The 21,477-nt window shown below is 49.6% G+C and overlaps 1 protein-coding gene and 1 pseudogene across 4 annotated transcripts in view; one reads left to right on the forward strand and one right to left on the reverse strand.

Annotated features, from left to right (window-relative positions):
* Positions 1–8,732: 8,732 nt before the first annotated feature.
* The window catches only part of SRCAP (Snf2 related CREBBP activator protein), a 43,520-nt gene continuing 30,775 nt past the window's right edge, over positions 8,733–21,477 (forward strand). For 2 of the 4 annotated variants that reach the window (XM_010362224.2, XM_030924754.1), the window contains exons 1-6: positions 8,733–8,868; positions 10,371–10,444; positions 11,403–11,665; positions 14,947–15,198; positions 18,624–18,809; positions 19,024–19,164. In XM_010362224.2, coding sequence (XP_010360526.1) covers positions 11,612–11,665; positions 14,947–15,198; positions 18,624–18,809; positions 19,024–19,164 — 633 coding nt within the window. In that variant the 5' untranslated portion in view covers positions 8,733–8,868; positions 10,371–10,444; positions 11,403–11,611. Of the gene's footprint in view, positions 8,869–9,026; positions 9,163–9,541; positions 9,644–10,370; positions 10,445–11,402; positions 11,666–14,946; positions 15,199–18,623; positions 18,810–19,023; positions 19,165–21,477 lie in introns of those variants that run through there. The other 2 variants (XM_010362225.2, XM_030924755.1) reach the window with 2 other exon arrangements.
* LOC115895322 lies at positions 12,125–12,221 on the reverse strand (annotated as a pseudogene).

The following is a 21,477-nucleotide window of genomic DNA, read 5'->3' on the forward strand; positions in this document are numbered from 1 at the left end:
GGCCCGATCTCAGCTCACTGCAAGCTCCGCCTCCCGGGTTTGCGCCATTCTCCCGCCTCAGCCTCCCGAGTAGCAGGGCCGCCCCACGCATGATCCCTGATGTTCCGCCTCTCGGCCTCCATCTGGGATTACAGGTAGCCACGCGCCGGCCAATTTTTTATTTTTTATTTTTGAGACAGAGTCTTGCTCTGTTGCCCAGGCTGCAGTGCAGTGGTGGTGGTGTGATCTTGGCTCACTGCAACCTCCGCCTCCCGGGTTCAAGCGATTCTTCTGCCTCAGCCTCCCGAGTACCTGGGAGTACAGGTGCCTGCCACCATGCCTGGCTAATTTTTGTATTTTTAGTAGAGACGGGGTTTCATCATATTCACCAGGCTGGTCTCAAACTTCTGACCTTGTGATCTGCCCGCCTCAGCCTCCCAAAGTACTGGGATTACAGATGTAAGCCACCACGCCCAGCCATCCATCATTATTTTATATTCGTACTTATTTATATGTTTGTTCTTTGTCTTCTCCCGCCAAGAATGTAAGCTTGATAAAAACTGAAACCTTGAGTGTTTTACTTGTTTGTTTTCCCAACATTATCTCCCCAGTGCCTGGAATAATGCCTGGCACATGGTAGATGGACTCAGATGGTAGACCTGGATTTGACAAGCTGTATTGCACAGCAGTTAACAGCACAAATGTAGCTGAGCACAGTGGCTCATGCCTATAATCCCCACACTTTGAAAGAGGCCAAGGCAGGAGGATTGCTTGAGGCCAGGAGTTGAAGGCTAGCCTGGGCAACATAGCAAGACCTCATCTCTCTCTATATATTTTTTTTATTTTTATTTATTTATTTTTTTTATTTTTTTGAGACAGAGTCTCGCTCTGTCGCCCAGGCTGGAGTGCAGTGGCCGGATCTTGGCTCACTGCAAGCTCTGTCTCCCGGGTTAACACCATTCTCCTGCCTCAGCCTCCCCAGTAGCTGGGACTACAGGCGCCCGCCACCTTGCCCGGCTAGTTTTTTTGTATTTTTTAGTAGAGACGGGGTTTCACCGGGTTAGCCGGGATGGTCTCGATCTCCTGACCTCGTGATCCGCCCGTCTCGGCCTCCCAAAGTGCTGGGATTACAGGCTTGAGCCACCGCGCCCGGCTGTTTTTTATTTATGTATTTTTTGAGATGGAGTTTTGCTCGTCACCCAGGCTGGAGTGCAATGGCGCAATCTTGGCTCACTGCAACCTACGCCTCCTGGGTTCAAGTGACTCTCCTGCCTCAGACTCCCAAGTAGCTGGGATTATAGGCACAAACCACCACGTCTGCCATTTTTTTTGTATTTTTAGTAGAGGTGGGGTTTCACCATGTTGGCCAGGCTGGTCTCCAACTCCTGACCTCAGGTGATTCCACCTGCCTCGGCCTCCCAAAGTGCTAGGATTACAGGCATGAGCCACTGTGCATGGCAAGACCTCATCTCTTAAGAGAAGTTAGCCAGCCATGGTGGCTGGCACCTATGGTCTCAGCTACTCAGGAGGCTGAGGCAGGAGGATCACTTGAGCCCATGAATTTGAGGCTAAAGTGAGCTATGATGCCCACCACTGCCCTCCAGCTCCAGCCTAGGCAGAGTGAGACCATCTCTTGGGGGGGAAAAAAAAAAAAAAGCACAAACATGAGTGAAGCCCCTCTGGGTTGACAGCAGTCCCTGTGCTGTTCTTTATCAACTTGTAACTTGCGACAAGTTACTTAACCATCCTTTTCATCATCTATAAAAGGAGGATTGCCGGGCACGGTGGCTCAAGCCTGTAATCCCAGCACTTTGGGAGGCCGAGACGGGCGGATCACGAGGTCAGGAGATCGAGACCATCCTGGCTAACACGGTGAAACCCCGTCTCTACTAAAAATACAAAAACTAGCCGGGCGAGGTGGCGGGCGCCTGTAGTCCCAGCTACTGGGGAGGCTGAGGCAGGAGAATGGCGTAAACCCGGGAGGCGGAGCTTGCAGTGAACTGAGATCCGGCCACTGCACTCCAGCCTGGGCGACAGAGCGAAACTCCGTCTAAAAAAAAAAAAAAAAAAAAAAAGGAGGATGGTAATCTTTTTTTTTTTTTTTTTTTTTTTTTTTTTTTGAAGCAGAGTTTTTCACTCTTGTTGCCCAGGCTGGAGTGCAATGGTGCAATTTCGTCTCACCGCAACCTCTGCCTCCCATGTTCAAGCGATTCTCCTGCCTCAGCCTCTTGAGTAGCTGGGATTACAGGCATGTGCCACCACGCCCAGCTAATTTTGTATTATCAGTAGAGATGGGGTTTCTCCATGTTGGTCAAGCTGGTCTGGAACTCCGGACCTCAGGTGATCTACCCACCTCGGCCTCCCAAAGTGCTGGAATTACAAGTGTGAGCCACCATGCCCGGTCGACAATCTATTTAATATGATAATTGTGAGAATTAAGTGAGTTCATTCATGTAAATACACAGGTTGGTGCTTAGTGCTTGTCATTATTATACTTCTTGAGTGAATTTAACACATAGTAGCCAGGCGCAGTGGCTCACGCCTGTAATCCCAGCACTTTGGGAGACCGAGGCGGGTGGATCACCTGAGATCGGGAGTTTGAGACCAGCCTGACCAAGATGGCGAAACCCTGTGTCTACTAAAAATACAAACAAACAAACAAAAATATTAGCTGGACATAGTGGTGTGCGCCTGTAATCCCAGCTACCTGGAGGCTGAGGCAGGGGAATTGCTTAAACCCAGGAGGTGGAGATTGTAGTAAGCTGAGATCACACCACTGCACTCCAGCCTGGGTGAAGGAGCGAGACTCTGCCTCAAAAAAAAAAAAAAAAATAGTACATGTGAGTTATTGTCATCATGCAACATGCAGGCATCAACCAAGCCCAAGGTGTTGATATCTATGATGTGTGTGGCACCCCCCCCCAGACAATGGACATAGATGGGCATGCACTGAAGTGAGCAAGACAGAGCTAAACCCAAGGACTTATTTGTAGAGTGCAGAGAAGCAAAAAGAAAGAAGGAAAGGACGGACGGAAGGAAGGAAGGAAGGAAGGAAGGAAGGAAGGAAGGAAGGAAGGAAAAGCACAGACTGTTACAGGAGATACAGTGTAGTCTGAGGGCAGGGAGGGCTTCTGGAGGCAGTGACATTGTCCTAGGACTAAGGATGTGTAGGTTGTAACTGCGTGGAAGCAAAGAGAGAAGCAAGTGTGAGAAAGTCCAGAACAGAGAAAAGAACCTGTAGAGAGACAGCAGTGGCTGGAGTGCAGGGTACTGGGAGAGATGAGGCTGGAGAATCTGCCAAGGGCTCATCACGCAGGGCCCAGGGGCCTCGGAAAGGGGTTTCACGGGAGCCATGAAAGGACCTGAAGGAGGAGAGTGACTGTCTGATCTGCGGTGAGACAAGTTTCCTCTGGCTGCTGTGTGGAGATGTCTTCTTCAGGTCTCCATCCAACTTCCACCTCAACAGAGATCCCCTGGTTTAAAAGGGCCCCTCCCCTGCCCCTCTCTACCTGCTTTATTATGTAATTGCTCTCGCCCGTCCCTAACATTATTTCACGCTCTCAAATGCTTGTTCCGATTCTCCCACTGCAATGGATACCACATGGGAACTGGGGTGGGGCAGGAGAGACTGGCCACACAAAGATCAATTAGGAGGATGGTACAGACTGCTTCGGATCCAGATTTTTGACTTGCCAGGGGGGTTAGGAGCAGCTGTTGGGATGGAAGAAAGCAGGAGGTTGGAGGACGCAGTTCATCTGGAAGCTTCATTTGCATAGCACTTTACATAAGACTGAGAAACATCAACTGTCCATGTCAAAGAATGGGGCGGGGAAGCTATCGGAGACCACAGTGGTGTCGCTAAAGTTTCAAACCAGCCATTCTTCGCGTTATAAATCATCAAGGGCTTAGGATCTCTCACAGGAGTGAAGAGAAACAGAATGGAGAAATGTCAGAATGGAGAAATGTTTAAGATATAATGCACAGAACTTGGTGCCTGGATGTGGGGCATGAGGAAAAAGGAAAGTGATGCCTACATTTCTAGCTTGAGCAACTGAATGGATGGTGCCATCTCCTCAGAGCAGAGGGAGGAGGAGCAAGTTTTGTGGTTCAGATGGTGAGTTCACCTTTTTTTTGAAACGAAATCTCGCTCTGTCACCAGGCTGGAGTGCAGTGATGTGATCTCGGCTCACTGCAACCTCCGCCTCCCAGGTTCAAGCAATTTTCCTGCCTCAGCCTCCCGAGTAGCTGGGACTACAAGTGCCTGCCACCACACACGGCTAATTCTTGTATTTTTAGCAGAGACGGGGTTTCACCATGTTGGCCAGGATGGTTTCAATCTCTTGACCTCATGATCCACCTGCCTCTGCCTCCCAAAGTGCTGGGATTACAGGCGTGAGCCACCACGCCCAGCCTTGTTTTGCCCAGGCTTTTGTGCAGTGGCGTGATCTCTGCTCATTGCAACCTCTGCCTCCTGGTTCAAGCGATTCTCCTGCCTCAGCCTCCTGAATAGCTGGGATTACAGGCACGAGTCACCATGCCCAGCTAATTTTGGTATTTTTAGTAGAGACAGGGTTTCAGCATGTTGGCCAGGCTGGTCTCAAACTCCTGACCTCAGGCGATCTGCCTGCCTTGGCCTCCCAAAGTGCTGGGATTACAGGCGTGAGCCACCACACCTGGCTGTGAGTTCACTTTTGGATGGAGGAGTCCAAGGTTCCTAGGGAGCATCCTGCAGGAGGATTCAAGGAGTTAGAGGGTTCTGAGCTGGGGATAGTCCTTGACTTAAGAGATGGTGGTTGGAATAAACATGGAAATCATGAAAAGTTACTGGAGCCTTAGAGATTAACGCCCCTTTTTTCCCCTGAGATGTCTTTAGGCAAATCACCAGAAATGCTTATATGGGAGTGCTTTCTGGTTACAACCTGGCTTCTCCACCTCACCTAGATGGTTCTGTAACCCCCAGCCACTAATAGCAACGGAAGGTCCATTAAAGGGAGAAGTCCTGGAAGCTGAAGCTTCATTAGTTTCACAGTATCTGCCTCGGCCCTTGAGGACTTGGATGAGAGGGGGCAGTTGAGGCAAGAATCCTTAGCAGCCCCACCAACTGATGGAGGGGTCCAGAAGTGTCCTGTGGGGAGAGGGAGAAACGGAGTGGCCAGGAGGTGGGAGGAGCCTGGGAAAGGCTGGAATCACAGAAGGAACGATGTTTAGCGGATCATCATCACTAGCAATCAAGGGCCAGGTTCTACTAATTTTTCCTTCTTAGTCTCTCCCCCCATCTCCACTGCCACCTTCTGGCCAACAACTCCCATTACACACAGGTGACTGCTGGTATCCTCCCTGTCTCCAGTCTTACAGACATCCCATGCATCTTGTTACATACATCACCCTTTGTAAAGTGGAACATGGGTCATGCCAATCTTTTTTTTTTTTTTTTTTTTTTTTGAGACGGAGTCTGGCTTTGTTGCCAGGCTGGAGTGTAGTGGTGTGATCTTAGCTCACTGCAACCTCTACCTCCCGGGTTCAAGCGGTTCTCCTGCCTCAGCCTCCCAAGTAGCTGGGACTACAGGCACACACCTCCACGCCAGGCTAATTTTTGTATTTTTAGTAGAGATGGGGTTTCACCATGTTGGCCAGGATGGTCTCGATCTCTTGAGCTGATGATCCATCCGCTTCGGCCTCCCGAAGTGCTGGGATTACAGGCGTGAGCCACCGTGCCCAGCCTGGGTCATGCCAATCTTTTGCTTAACAACTTTCAATAGCTCCCTGTCACTTCCAAGCGAATGCCCCAAACCTAGCCTGGCATGCTGGGCCCTAGCCACTTGGAGCCAGGTGCTAACCTTGACCTTAAGATCATGGATGTGAGACACTTGGAGCCAGGTGATCTCTCCAACAGTGTTTCAACCTGCTCCCTCATAAAGAAGACAGGCTGGGGCTGGGTGTGGTAGCTCATGCCTGTAGTCCCAGCACTTTGGGAGGCTGAGACAAGAGGGCTGCTTGAGGCCAAGAGTTCAAGACCAACCTGGGCAACATAGAGAGACCTCTCACTTTCACTACAAAAAAAAATAAAAATAGCCGGGCCTGGCGGTGTGTACCTGTAGTCTCACCTACTTGGAAGGCTGAGGTGGGAGGACCACCTGAGCCCAGGAGGTCGAGGCTGCAGTGAACTATGATCACACCACTGTACTCCAGTCTGGGGCACAAGCTGATTCACTGTCCCCCTTCCCCCCACCACCGAGCCATCAGCCTGTGGAGGCTGTGTCATATTCCTGGAGTGCCTGCCTTCATGCCTAAATTTTTCAAGGTCAGGTTCAAATGATACTTCTCTAGGAAGCCTTCCCTGATACCCCACTGGGTATCCAACCTGACCCTTGGAGAGTTCCTTGACCACCCTTCTTTTGAGATACCACAGCACTGCCATGCCTTTTACCAAGCTCACAGCTTATCCCGCAATGAGACTAAGTTCTTAAGAGCAGGGACTGTGCCAGCTTCCCTCCTGTCTCTCCCACTGCACGCAGCACAGGGCCAGATAGGAAACAGGCAGAGGAAATGCTGGTTAGGAGAACACGCTCGTTGACATGCTTGTGTATGAACAAGAGGTCACAAGTTTAACTGCCTTAGGTGCCCGATATGACAAATTTGTTAAGTTGCCTGGTGCAAGACAATTGGGAATGGTGGGACCTTTGGCACATTGGAGATGTCATTCTCTTGCCTGAAGTATTTTTGCTTTTCTTTTTTTGAGATGGAGTTTTGCTCTTGTTGCCCAGGCTGGAGTGCAATGGCGTGATCTTGGCTCACCGCAATCTCCGCCTCCCGGGTTCAAGCAATTATCCTGCTTCAGCCTCCCGAGTAGCTGGGATTACAGACACGTGTCACCACGCCTGGCTAATTGTGTATTTTTAGTAGAGACGGGGTTTCTCCATGTTGGTCAGGCTGGTCTCGAACTCCCAACCTCAGGTGATCCACCTGCCTCAGCATCCCAAAGTGCTGGGATTACAGGCGTAAGCCACCGTGCCTGGCTTCCTGAAGTATTAATAATACCCATAACATTAAAACACTATGTAAAGCGGCCGGGCGTGGTGGCTCAAACCTGTAGTACCAGCACTTTGGGAGGCTGAGGGGGGTGGATCACCTGAGGTCAGGAGTTTGGGACCAGCCTAGGCAACATGGTAAAACCCTGTCTCTACTAAAAATACAAAAATTATTTGAGTGTGGTGGTGCACACATGTAATCCCAGCTACTTGGGAGGATGAGCCATGAGAATTGCTTGAGCCCGGGAGGCAGAGGCTGCAGTGAGTCAAGATTGTGACACTGCACTCTGGCCTGGGTGGACAGAGCAAGACTTTCTCAATAAATGAATACATACATAAATAAACACTATGTAAAGCACACCAGAAGGCTAACCTTGACCTTAAGATCATGGATGTGAGACACTTAATTATAGTGAAATACACTCTGCATTTAGGTGGTCCTTTAGAGCTTTTTTTTTTTTCCATACTTAAAAATTTTTAAATTTACTGTAGAGAGGATGTCTCACTGTGTTGCCCAGGCCTGTCTCGAGCTCCTGGCCTCAAGTGGTCCTCCTGCCTTGGCCTCCCAAAGTGCTGGGGTTACAGGTGTGAGCCACCACACCTGGCCCTTCAGATCTTTCAAAGCAATTTTACATCAGCAACTCTATCCTCAGTTTACAAAGGAAACTGAAGCTCAAAAAGGTGAAGTTAATTGCTCAAGGTCACATATCAAGGAGTTAATGGCACAAGGCTAGGGCCAATTCATTCAGACTCTGGCCTGGGATCCCCTCTTTTGGGAGTGATGGGAGGAGGGTCTAGAAAAGATAGGCATCATCCACTTTTTTTTCAACCCAAACTTCATCTGTAAAACGGGACCAATTATCCTCTTCGCAGGGAAGAGCTAAACTGAATGGAGGAAGGGGAGCTTCTCAGGGCTTCCTAACCTGGCCTTTTATGGGGGGCTTTAGGTGGTAAAATTTTGTGACAGCAAGTGCATTCTTGTGGCTTAGACTGCTTGGCTAGGAATCTTGACTTCAGGATCTGTCACTGTGTTTAACGCCTGAGCCTCAATTCGTTTGTAAAATGGAGCACTGTTAGGATTAGAAGAAATAATCAATGCACAAAGTAGTGTCAGTAGAAAGTAACTGTTATTTATTGTTCGATTCTGGGGTAAAGGTATCAGATTCTCAAAGGGGTTCTTAACCTAGAACGTTTTCGAACAGATGGCAAAGGTGTCTGAAAGCTATCAGGAAACCATCCTCGTGTAAAACGAAGCAGCGCTACAGAAGTGGGCTGCCATGGGAACTGGGAAGCCCAAGTTCCACTGCTAACTTGTTTCAGCTCACTGGGTGATCTGTTAATAAAAAGGGAGGTGGCCGTGGTCCGAGCTGGCAGCCGCAATGCAGCCCCAGGTAGCTCTAAGGGCAGACAGTAAAGGCGCTCCGAGGAGGGGCGAGCGCGCAGCCACCGGGAGACTACACCTCCCAGGCTGCCTTGCGCGCCGGGCGGCGCCCTACGCTAGCACGCGAGCCTCCCCGTACCCCCACCCTCCAGTTACTGTCTCTCGCGAGAAGACGGCCCGCGCCGACGGTAGCGATAGCGAGCGGTGGCGGCGGTGGTGGTGGTGGTGGCGGCCGAGACGGCGGCGGCCATTTTGGTGAGGCCTCGGGAGCGACGGCGGCGGTTCGCTAGGAGTAGCGTCTGCCCTTTTTCCCACCCACCGTCCGCATCTGTGTGCTCCGAGAAGAGGCAGTGGAGGCAAGGCGGTGGCAGTAGCTGCAGTCTCCAGGGGAGTTTAAAGGCCGCAAAGGCGGTGGCCAAGAGGGAGCCCTCCCCCCTCCTCGGCGGGAGGGGGGTGGTGCGCACGCCCCCGAGGACGCAGGTAAGGAGAGGGAGACAAGATGGCGGACGTCCCACAGTTCCCCCTCCCCTGACGGCTGACTGCGCGCGCATCTTTCCGCCACCGCCTCCCCTCCCACCTTCCCGGGGTGCTGCGCGCGCACCCTCAGCCGGGGCCCCGGGGCCGGTGCGCGAGGCTGTCGGCGCGCGCCCATAGAGACAGAGTGAGGGGGTCAGGCCGGCCGGCGCTGGGCCCCGCGTCTCCTCTCCCTTCCCGCTCTTCTGCGCACGCGTGCCTGAGCAAGCGAGCGAGCGAGCCCTGAGAGGACGGACCCAGGTGCGCTCCTGCCCGCCCACCAACCCAGTCACCCCTCAGGGGCGCGCGGGAAGAGGAAGGGGGGCGTGGGACGAGTAGTCGGGGCGCGCGCCCACCGCATCCAGCTGGGGGATCAGGACCTGGTGGCACGAACCCTCCCTTCTCTCAGCCTTTCGCGGTCGGGTGATGGGGGGGGGCTCCCTGACGAGCTCGGATGAGGGGCTTCCCAGCCCCGCGACCCTTGTGTGCGTGGGCTTGGGTTCTGGCGGGAGCCCCCGGGCCGTGCGCGCAGCCGGCTCTCTCCGCCTCCAGCCGCGCACGCGCGGGCCCCTCCCCCGCCCGGCGCGCACGTTGGGTGGGGTGGGAGTCTGGAGGGGGCGGGGCTATCAGGGCTAGTGGCAACTTGGGCAGAGGTCAGGGGTCACGCGAGGTCAGGCCGCCGGGAGGGCTAGGGAGACGGTCACGAAACCTGGAGTCAAGAGTTCAGGCTTGTTGGCTTCTGGTGAGCTCGGGTCTTGGGAACGTGTGGCGGAGGAGGGAAGTGAATCAAAGGCGGCACCGTGGTTTAGGAATTTCCTTAAACACAGGGGAAGCATTTCCGGGCCTCCTGCGGGTTCACACTGCCTGTTTCCGGCGCGTGGTTCTTGGCAGTGCGGCTTCTCGCTTTTGATTGCTCCAGAGTCTCCCTTTTGCTGTGGTTCTTGTGTTTGGGGAAGTGTCTCATGGCGGAGGTATGGGATTCACAGCGCCCTGCCCTGAATCCTGGGCGGATTTTCCTGTGACCTGCATGTTTGTTGACTCTTCCCGGGAGTTCCACTCTCATTTCTGCGTCCAGCCCTCACTGGAAAGGCACGCAGGCCGGTAGCACCTTTCTGAGGTTCTGGATGTGACAGCTTTTTTTTTGCTGTGCTTTTGTTTTGTTTTGTTTTCCATTCTATGATTGGAGCTTTCACACTTAAAATTTTTGAACTTTCTTGCTTAACTCCTTTCCTGCTCCTGCCCCCGGGCAGGATCGTATGTCCGTACAGAATTCGCAAAACAGGATTCGTCTTCACAAAACATGATTTGCATTTCCCTGAAATACGAGCTTTTCCTACTATTATTTTTCTGTTTCTAGTCTTTGAACTGATTTGGGTATGTTTAAACGCCTCAAAAAAACTGGAGTAAATAATACGCTTTGATGGATGTTGGCAAATGTGGAAGAGTTCCTCACTGTTCTTCTGTTTCAGGTGTGATTCCCTTCAGTACGGCGGCACCGTGGAAGTGCAGACTTTCACAGGGGGTGTGGTCTCAGCTCACACAGGTGAGGGATCTGCTACCATTTTGTGTGCTGATGCTAATGGGAGAAATGTTTGAGATAATGAAAGCAATTATAGGTCAGTATTGGGGATTTTCACTCTAGAGAACCATGGGAATGTTTGCATGTGATTTTTCTGTGGAGGGTTTGATTATAGTAGTGCAACAACAGAACTGAGGCCGTGGGTTAAGGAAAACGTGGTCAACCTGGCTCTACCAGGAAGAGTAACAGGTTTTCCATGGTTTTCGCATTAAGACTGTGGATTGAAGTTCTCCTACCACTTTTTTACTGTGTGACCTTCCACAAATCATAAGGTTTTAAAACTTTCTTACTTATAAAACAGATTATATTAGAATGTAAGCTCCATTTAGGTTGGGAATCCTTTCTGCATGGCTTTATCCGTTGTGTGTAGGAGGAAGTAAATATTTGTTATGCTGTGAGAAGCACTTGGTTTTTTTTTTTTTTTTTTTTTTTTTTTTTTTTTTGAGACGGAGTCTCGCTCTCACCCAGACTGGAGTGCAGTGGCGCGATCCTGGCTCACTGCAAGCTCCACCTCCTGGGTTCACGCCATTCTCCTGCCTCAGCCTCCCGAGTAGCTGGGACCACAGGCACCCGCCACCACACCCGGCTAATTTTTTGCATTTTTAGTAGAGACGGAGTTTCAGCGTGTTAGCCAGGATGGTCTCGATCTCCTGACCTCGTGATCCACCCGCCTCAGCCTCCCAAAGTGCTGGGATTACAGGTGTGAGCCACCACGCCCAGCCAGCACTTGGTTTTTAAGGTAGATGTGAGGATTATAGAATACATCAAGCAAGTACTGAAAGTATCTCATACATATTAAGTGCTCAAGAAATGTAATCTGTAATTTCTGTGTTTTTCTTTATTCAGTGTTATTTCTGGTTTTTTAAAAATAATTTTTCATCCTCTTTAATTGCATTTCTGTCTTCTTCTTATCCTGCTTTAGGTGCTCCAGAGGCTGGTGGACCTGAGCGGAGGCTGGGACGCCCTGGTGGGCCCCGGGCCCTGGAAGGCGGGTCCCGGTGGCCGGTGGCCCAGAATGAGGCCAGCTCCCAGCATGCCCTGCAGCCGGACGCCAGCCCCTCGGCCAGCAGCAGTGGTGATAACGACCCAGTCATTCTTCAGGCATCCAAGGAGGAGCCTGGGAGTGGGACCATGCAGAGCAGCCCCTCCCCTGCTCACCCTCAGCTCCCAGTCCTACAGACACAGGTTTGAAAGTGGGGAGAGTTCCTTCTCTGCTTCTGCTTTGTGGATTGTTGGGTGTGAGGCAGAAGAAATGTGACGGGAATATTTGTGGAGAGTTTTGGAGAATCTTTGGTGCTCGGGGGGCTCGGCTGTAGTGTGTCAGGTCTGTTGGATACTCACGTTCCATTTAACATTAGTGTAATATCTCCAAGAGTGCAAAAGCTCCTCATTACCTGAAAGAGGTTGGATTAGGCTAGGTTGGAAATGGAGGTCTGGGCACCATGCTTTTAAGACTGTACACTTTGAGAATAGTTTAACTTCTATCAGAACTGGAGTAGGATAAGCCTATGGATGATGTGTAGTGTTCATTCCTTTCTCATACTAAGGAAGAGTGTGGGGTAGGAAAAAAAAGCATGGCTTTTAAACACATCTAGGTGTGTGTACAGTCAGTTTTCTTTTTATTTTAATTTTTTAAACTTTTTTATAAAAAGGATTTCTTTATTGTGTCATCCTTGCATACGGGCCATGTTAATGTTTTCTGTATCCTCCCAGTTTTAGTATATGTGTTGCCAAAGTAAGCAGTACAGTAAGCTTTTCATGTTTATAAATTTGATAGTTATAATTTTCCTGAGAAACTGGGGAAATTTGTGACAGTCTTGTCATTTAGCTGAGGTTGGAATTTGAGTGGCGCAGTGTAAGGCTTATGTCCTGGAATGAATTTGTGAATTCCCTGAATATCCACATTTTAGTAGGACTTTGTTTTCCATTTTTTTCTTTTTTTTTTTTTTTTTTTATGAGATGGAGTCTCTTTCCGTCACCCAGGCTGGAGTGCAATGGCACGATCTCAGCTCACTGCAACCTCTGCCTCCCAAGTTCAAGCAGATCTCCCGCCTCAGCCTCGCGAGTAGCTGGGATTACAGGCACCCACCATCATACCTGGCTAATTTTTATATTTTTATAGAGATGGGATTTCACCACGTTGACCAGGCTGGTCTTGAAATCCTGACCTCAGGCGATCCACCCACCCGGCCTCCCAAAGTATTGAGAGTACAGGCGTGAGCCACCGGACCTGGCCTGTTTTCCTTTTCTTTTCTTTTCCTTTCCTTTCTTTTCTTTTCTCTTTGCTTTGCTTTGCTTTTCCCCTCCCTCCCTCCTTCCCTCCTTCTTTCCTTCCTTTTCCTTTTCTTTCTTTTTCTTTCTCTTTCTGTCTGTCTTTCTGTCTTTCTTTCTTGCTGTCTTTCTTTCTGTCTTTCTTTGTTTCAAGTCTCGCTCTGTCACCAGGCTGAAATGCAGTGGCATGATCTCGGCTCACTGCAGCCTCCACCTCCCCGGTTCAAGTGATTCTCCTGCCTCAGCCTCCCGAGTAGCTGGGACTCTAGGTGCGCGCTACCACGCCTGGCTAATTTTTGTGTTTTTAGTAGAGGTGGGGTTTCACCATGTTTGCCAGGATGGTCTCGATCTTTTGACCTTGTGATCCCCACCCGCCTCAGCCTCTCAAAGTGCTGGAATCATAGGTGTGAACCACTGCGCATGGCTCAGAGTTTCACTCTTGTTGCCCTGGCTGGAGTGCAGTGGTACGATCGCGGATCACTGCAACCTCCACCTCCTGGGTTAAAGTGATTCTCCTGCCTCAGCCTCTTGAGTAGCTGGGGTTACAGGCATCCGCTACCACGCCCAGCTAATTTTCTGTATTTTTAGTAGAGATGGGGTTCACCATGTAGGTTAGGCTGGTCTCGAACTCCTGACCTCTGGTAATCCACCCGCCTCAACCTCAAAAAGTACTAGGATTACAGGTGTGAGCCACCGTGCCCAACCATGTCTGCCTTCCTTCCATCCGTCCGTCTGTCCAGACGTGGCACCATCTTGGCTTACTACAACCTCTGCTTCCTGGTTCATGCGAATCTCCTGCCTCAGACTCCTGAATAGCTGGGATTACAGGCTCGTGCTACCACACCTGGCTGATTTCTGTACTTTTAGGAGAGATGGGGTTTCACCATGTTGGTTAGGCTGGTCTGGAACTCCTGACCACATGATCCACCCGCCTCGGCCTCCCAAAGTCCTGGGATTACAGGCGTGAGCCACTGAGCCTGGCTTCCATTTCTTAATGCTTTTGGAGTATGTCATAAAGTGACGTGTTGGGTGTTTGAGAACAGTGGCTATCCCTCCAGCCCTTGCCTGTCCAGTGAAGAGGTTAAGGTGGCTTGGGATTTTGTTGGTGGCTGTTGAATTTAGTGGTAGCTCACATTTATTGCATAAGTGAATTTGCCACACTTGTGAAAATGGAGGGAAAATAGGGAGTTGTTTATATGAATGAAATCACTGAGGCTCTGAAAGGATCAGAATTTGAAATCATATGCTATATATGTGTGTGTGTGTGTGTGTGGTTTTTTTTTTTCCCCCGAGTCAGAGTCTTACTCTGTCATCCAAGCTGGAGTGCAATGGCGCGATCTCGGCTCACTGCAACCTCCGCCTCCCAGGTTCAAACGATTCTTGTGCCTGAACCTCCTGAGTAGCTGGGATTACAGGCTTCCGCCACCATGCCCAGCTAATTTTTACATTTTCAGTAGAGACGGGGTTTCGCCATGTTGGCCAAGTTGGTTTCAAACTCCTGACCTCAGGTGATCCATCTGCCTTGGCCTCCCAAAGTGCTGGGATCACAAGTGTGAGCCACCATCCCCAGCCTATATGGGTCTGTGTGTGTGTATATATACATATACATATATATATACATATACATATTTGCACGTTCTGAAGTTTGGGGACTGTGTAAATGTCAGGACATAATTCTTGCATGTCAAGCATCTATAAACTTGGCTTTGCCATCGGAGTCACTTATTAAAACTTTATCCCGGCCGGGCACGGTGGCTCAAGCCTGTAATCCCAGCACTTTGGGAGGCCGAGATGGGCGGATCACGAGGTCAGGAGATCGAGACCATCCTGGCTAACACGGTGAAACCTCGTCTCTACTAAAAATACAAAAACCTAGCTGGGCGAGGTGGCGGGCGCCTGTAGTCCCAGCTACTCTGGAGGCTGAGGCAGGAGAATGGCATAAACCCGGGAGGCGGAGCTTGCAGTGAGCTGAGATCCGGCCACTGCACTCCAGCCTGGGCGACAGAGCAAGACTCCGTCTCAAAAAAAAAAAAAAAAAAAAAAAAAACTTTATCCCAAACGTTTGTGTTTATGAAAATAAGATTTACACCTTATTCTACATAGTTTTTTTTGTGAAGATGGAATGAAATAATGTACCTGAAACACTCAGCACAGTGCTAAGCATTTATTTTTGCCATCGTTTTCCACTTTTCTAGATGGTGTCGGACGGCATGACAGGCAGCAATCCTGTGTCTCCTGCCTCATCCAGTTCCCCAGCCTCTAGTGGGGCAGGCGGCATCTCTCCCCAGCACATAGCTCAAGATTCCTCCCTGGATGGACCTCCAGGACCCCCAGATGGTGCCACAGTGCCCCTGGAGGGGTTCAGCTTATCCCAGGCTGCTGACCTGGCTAACAAGGGCCCGAAGTGGGAGAAGAGCCATGCCGAAATCGCGGAACAGGCCAAGCACGTACGTATTAGGAAGGCTCATGAAGATTCTTGGGAGTCATCTTCACTAAACTCCCACGTCCTCTTGAGTATTTTAGGTTTCTTTTTTTTTTTGTCATGGATTTAGGATATAGGTTCTGCCTTAACGTATATGATTGTGAGCAAATTGCTGAATACTGAGTCTCATTTTTCTTACTGTAAGTAAAAAAGGAATGATATAATAATTTGTAGGATATTAGGAGGTTTAAATTATAGGAGCAAGGCCGAGTGCAGTGGCTCACACCTGTAATCCCAGCACTATGGGGGCTGAGACAGGCAGATCTCTTGAGCTCGGGAGTTCGAGACCAGACTGGGCAATGTGGTGAAACCCTATCTCTGTAAAAAGTACAAAAAATTGTCTGGGCATAGTGGCACGTGCCTGTAGCAGTCCCAGCCACCCAGGAGCCTGAGTTGAGAGGATCACCTGAGCCCAGGAGGTCAGGGCTGCAGTGAGCCATGATTATGCCACTGCACTCTAACCTGAGCAGCCGAGTAAGATCCTGTCTCAAAAAAAAAAAAAAAAAAGGAAAAAAAGGAGAAAATAGACATGAAAGCACTTTGTAAGCTGTGATGCTCTTAAAATTTACTGGTTTCTACTTATTTCTGTCCTGCAGTCTGTGTTACATTTATCCAGTGGTAAGTGTGGTCTCTGGGCCAGCAGCATTAGCATCACCTGGGAACTTAGTAAAAACACAAATTCTCTGTCAGGCGGGATGGCTTATGCCTGTAATCCCAGCACTTTGGGAGGCTGAGGTGGGTGGATCACCGGAAGTCAGGAGTTCAAGACCAGCCTGGCCAACGTGGCAAAACCCTGTCTCTACTAAAAATACAAAAATTAGCCTGGTGTGGTGGTGCAGGCCTGTAGTCCTAGCTACTCAGGAAGCTGAGGCAGGAGAATTGCTTGAACCAGGGAGGCAGAGGTTGCAGTGAGCTGAGATGATGCCACTGCACGCCAGCCTGGGTAACAATGAGACTCCTTCTCAAAAAAAACAAAAAAAAACCCGCAAATTCTTGGTACTCCTCACCCACTGACCCATTTGAAACTATGAGAGTAGGGCCCAGCAATCTGTTTTTATTTTTTATTTTATTTATTTATTTTCTTTTGAGACAGAGTCTCACTCTGTCACCCAGGCTGGACTGCAGTGGCATGATCTCGGGTCACTGCAAGTTCGGCCTGCCAGGTTCATGGTCATTCTCTTGCCTCAGCCTCCCAAGTAAGGGACTACAGGGGCCACCCCCGAGCCCGGGTAATTTTTTTGTATTTTTAGTAGAGACAGGGTTTCACCATGTTGGCCAGGATGGTCTCAATCTCCTGACCTCGTGATCTGCCTACCTCAGCCTCCTGAAGTGCTGAGATTACAGGCGTGAACCACCATGCGCGGCCTATTTTATTTTATTTATTTGTTTATTTTGAGATGGAGCCTTGCTCTGTCTCCAGGCTGGAGTGCAGTGGCGCAATCTCGGGTCACTGCAACCTCTGTCTCCTGGGTTCAAGTGATTCTCCTGCCTCAGCCTCCCTAGTAGCTGGGACTACAGGCGTGCACTGCCACGCTCAGCTAATTTTTTGTATTTTTAATAGAGACGGAATTTCACCATATTGGCAGGATGGTCTCGATCTCTTGACCTTGTGATCTGCCAGCCTTGGCCTCTCAAAGTGCTGGGATTACAGGTGTGAGCCACTCTACCTGGCCGCAATCTGTTTTGTTTTGTTTTGTTTTTCTTGAGACGGAGTCTCGCTCTTTCGCCTAGGCTGGAGTGCAGTGGCATGATCTCGGCTCACTGCAAGCTCCACCTCCCGCGTTCACACCATTCTCCTTCCTCAGCCTCCTGAGTAGCTGGGACTACAGGCGCCTGCCACCACGCTCAGCTAATTTTTTGTGTTTTTAGTAAAGACAGAGTTTAACTGTTTTAGCCAGGATGGTCTTGATCTCCTGACCTAATCTGCCCGCCTTGGCCTCCCAAAGTGCTGGGATTACAGGTGTGAGTGCAATCTGTTGCTAAAAGTCCTCCAGATGATTCTGGTGTCTGCTCAAGTTTGAGAGCAGCTGGTCTAATATACACGTCTTTCTTAATGTTTACTTCACTATCAGGCCATTTAGTTCTGTCTCATCTCTGGCTGTCATTTTCTCTGATTTAGTTTTTTTTTTTTTTTTTTTTTTTTTTTTTTTGAGACGGAGTCTTGCTCTGTCGCCCAGGCTGGAGTGCAGTGGCCGGATCTCAGCTCACTGCAAGCTCCGCCTCCCGGGTTCACGCCATTCTCCTGCCTCAGCCTCCCGAGTGGCTGGGACTACAGGCGCCCGCCACCTCACCTGGCTAGTTTTTTGTATTTTTTAGTAGAGACGAGGTTTCACCGTGTTAGCCAGGATAGTCTCGATCTGCTGACCTCATGGTCCGCCCGTCTCGGCCTTCTGATTTAGTTTTTATCAGCAAAGGACAGAAATAACAAAGGCAGAGGCTGGGTGTGGTGGTTTTTGCCTATAATCTGAGCATTTTGGGAATCCCAGGCAGGTGGACTGCTTGAGCCCAGGAGTTCCAGACCAGCCTTGCCATTGTGAAAACTCGTCCCTACAAGAAATACGAAAAAAATTAGCTGGGCATGGGTTGCACGTGCCTATAGTCTCAGCTACTTGGGCGGCTGAGTTGGGAAGATAACCTGAGCCTAGGCAACAGAGTGAGACCCAGAAAAATGTCACCCAGATTTCTGAGTGAGATTCAGAAAAAGAAATAACAAGGCAGTTGTCCTGAATTTTTTTGAGTCATCTCTGTCAAAAAAATTTTAAATGCTTTTTTTATAAAAGACAATCAGTGTAGAAACTTTAGTAAAAATGATCAATTTTTTACACCTAACAAGGGTTAATTTCCTGTATAATGTTTCGTGTTTTTTACATAAACACATGCATTTTTACAAAAGCGGTATTTTTAAAAACAACTGTGTCAGTTATAGCATGTTTCTAAGCTTAATGCATCATGAACATACTCTGAGTAAGTAGAATTCTATGATGATGATAATCCCTTGTATCTAGAATCAAGAGGGAAGTATGTGTTCCTTACTCCTCTGGGACGCTCCCCTTGGGATATGTTTTCCCATATCTCTTCTATGTCTATGGGGTGTGGAGATTGTGTTAAATAATGGAAGGTGCATGAAATTTGCTGTCTGGAGTCCTCAGACCTATTTTTGATTGCCATCTTCTGTTACTTTCTAGTTGTGTGATCTTGGGCAAATCACTTAATCTCCCTGATCTGTTTTCCCTCTTCTGAAGAGAGTATGGTACCTTGCCTATAGGTTTGGTATGTGGACTAAGCATAAGCATAACACAATCAGCCCACTTAGTGTTCAGGAATTCAGCCGTGGCAGTGAGACGGAGTGTGTGTTTAGAACTGTTGATTGATCTGGCTCTCCCCAATTAGGAGGCTGAGATCGAAACTCGGATTGCTGAGCTGCGGAAGGAGGGTTTCTGGTCACTGAAGAGGCTGCCTAAGGTGCCAGAGCCCCCTCGCCCCAAAGGTCACTGGGACTATCTGTGCGAAGAGATGCAGTGGCTCTCTGCTGACTTTGCTCAGGAGCGCCGTTGGAAACGGGGTGTGGCCCGTAAGGTAGGTCTTCCACTGGGACTACCTTCCTTTTCCTTTTCAGGTTTGTGCTTTCGCTTGAAAGGTGGGTTAGTTGGAAGGTGACCAAACAGAATGGTGTAGGCATTAGGAGGCAAGCTCTTGACTTTCCAGATTTCTTGGCCTTGATTATTTTCTTTGCCTTTGGGTGGGGAAGTCTGGCTTTGAGTGTTTTCACCCTGGGTTTTCATTCCCACAGGTGGTGCGCATGGTGATCCGGCACCACGAGGAGCAGCGGCAGAAAGAGGAACGGGCCCGGAGGGAGGAGCAGGCCAAGCTGCGTCGAATCGCTTCCACCATAGCCAAGGATGTCAGGCAGTTCTGGAGCAATGTGGAGAAGGTAGACAGTGGGGATCAGGAAAGGGAAATGGCCTTGGATTAGATTGGTAGATGGCATGGTAGTAGGAATTATCAAAACTTCTTGAGGGAGTAAATATAATTTCAGGCAACTCTAATGATTTTTATGTTGTGTGGATAAAAAAGTATAGTGGTAAAATATAGGTTCTTTCTTTGGTGATTGTTAATAATTCTTGACAGCTCTAGGCCACCTGTCCCTTGCAGGGCATTTAGCATGTGTTTACTAAAATGTATTTGTGCCACTTACGTGCTTAAATTCTGCCAAAGTTCCCACTGCCCGTATAGTAAGTTGTAATTATTTCTTTTTTTTTTTTTGAGACGGAGTCTCGCTCTGTCGCCCAGGCTGGAGTGCAGTGGCGCGATCTTGGCTCACTGCAAGCTCCGCCTCCCGGGTTCCCGCCATTCTCCTGCCTCAGCCTCCCGAGTAGCTGGGACGACAGGCACCCACCACCTCGCCCAGCTAGTTTTTTTTTTGTATTTTTTTAGTAGACATGGGGTTTCACCGTGTTAGCCAGGATGGTCTCGATCTCCTGACCTAGTGATCCACCCGTCTCGGCCTCCCAAAGTGCTGGGATTACAGGCTTGAGCCACCGCGCCTGGCTAATTATTTCTTAAGTGCTACCTGGATTCCATCTATATTCTCAGTCTTGCCTCCTGCCATGTTCTTTCCTTCTCCCTTCCACTCCACATCCATCTTTCTTTTGTATGTCTCTGGCCATTTACACATGGACTTTATGCTGCTGGGGATGCCTTTTTCCTCATGTGTACTTAGGGAACAGCTACCTATTTTTTAGTTGTCTTGGGCAGGGTCTTGCTGTGTGGCCTAGGCTGGAGTGCAGTGGTACGATCATGGCTTACTGCATCCTCAATCTCCTGGGCTCACGCGATCTTCCTGCTTCAGCCTCCCAAGTATCTGGGACTACAGGCATGTGCTAGCACATCTTGCTAATTAAGAAAAAAAATTTTTTTTTTTTTTTTTTGAGACAGAGTCTTGCTCTGTCGCCCAGGCTGGAGTGCAGTGGCCGGATCTCAGCTCACTGCAAGCTCCGCCTCCCAGGTTTACGCCATTCTCCTGCCTCAGCCTCCCGAGTGGCTGGGACTACAGGCACCCGCCACCTCGCCTGGCTAGTTTTTTGTATTTTTTAGTAGAGACGGAGTTTCACCATGTTAGCCAGGATGGTCTCGATCTCCTGACCTCGTGATCCGCCCGTCTCGGCCTCCCAAAGTGCTGGGATTACAGGCTTGAGCCACCGCGCCCGGCCAAGAAAAAAATTTTTTAAATTTTTTCTTTTTTTAATTTTTTTGGGAAACAGTCTCGCCCCGTCACCCAGGGCAATGGCGCAATCTTGGCTTACAATCTTGGCTTACTGCAGCCTCTGCCTCCTGGGCTCAAGTGATTCTCCTGCCTCACTCTCCGGAGTAGCTGGGATTATAGGCATGTGCTACCATGTCTGGCTAATTTTTGTATTTTTAGTAGAGACGGTTTTGTCATGTTGGCCAGGCTGGTCTTGAACTCCTGACCTCAGGTTATCCACCTGCCCCGGCCTCTCAAAGTGCTGGGATTATAGGCGTGAGCCACCGCACCTGGCTTAAAAATATTTTTTTGTGGAGACAAGGTCTCGCTGTTACACACCAAGCTGATCTTGAATTCCTAGGTTCAAGGGATCCTCTCGCTTTGACCTCCCAAAGTGTGAGCCACGATGCCTGGCTTCACCTACCTGTTTTTTTTTGTTTTTGAGATGGAGTCTCACTTTGTTCCCAGGGTAGAGTTGCAGTGGTTCAGTCTGGGCTCACCACAACCTTTGCCTCCCAGGTTCAAGCAATTCTCCTGCCTCTGCCTCCCGAGTAGCTGAGATTACAGGCGCCCACCACCAAGCCTGGCTAATTTCAGTATTTTTAGTAGAGATGGGGGTTTCACCATGTTGGTCAGGCTGGTCTCGAACTCCTGACCTCCTGTGATCCTCCCACTTCAGCCTTCCAAAGTGCTGAGAATACAGGCATGAGTCACTGTGCCCAGCCCACCTGCCTACTTTTTGAGATCCAATTCCAGCTGGGTGTAGTGATGCATGCCTGTAGTTCTACCTGTGTGGGAGGGCAAGGCAGGAGGATCATTGGAGCCCAGGAGTTTGACACCAACCTGGCCAACATAGTGAGACCTCATCTCTTCAAAAAAAATCATATCGCAAACCTTTCCTCCACCTGAGGCTAAGCTGGCTCTTCTTCCTGCATGCTCCCTTTGTGCTTCCTTTAGACCATAATAAGCCCCGAAGGTTATTTAGCCTTACTCTCCTAAGAG

Source organism: Rhinopithecus roxellana, chromosome 20 (assembly GCF_007565055.1).
Source record: "Rhinopithecus roxellana isolate Shanxi Qingling chromosome 20, ASM756505v1, whole genome shotgun sequence".
Classification (NCBI taxonomy): domain Eukaryota; kingdom Metazoa; phylum Chordata; class Mammalia; order Primates; family Cercopithecidae; genus Rhinopithecus; species Rhinopithecus roxellana.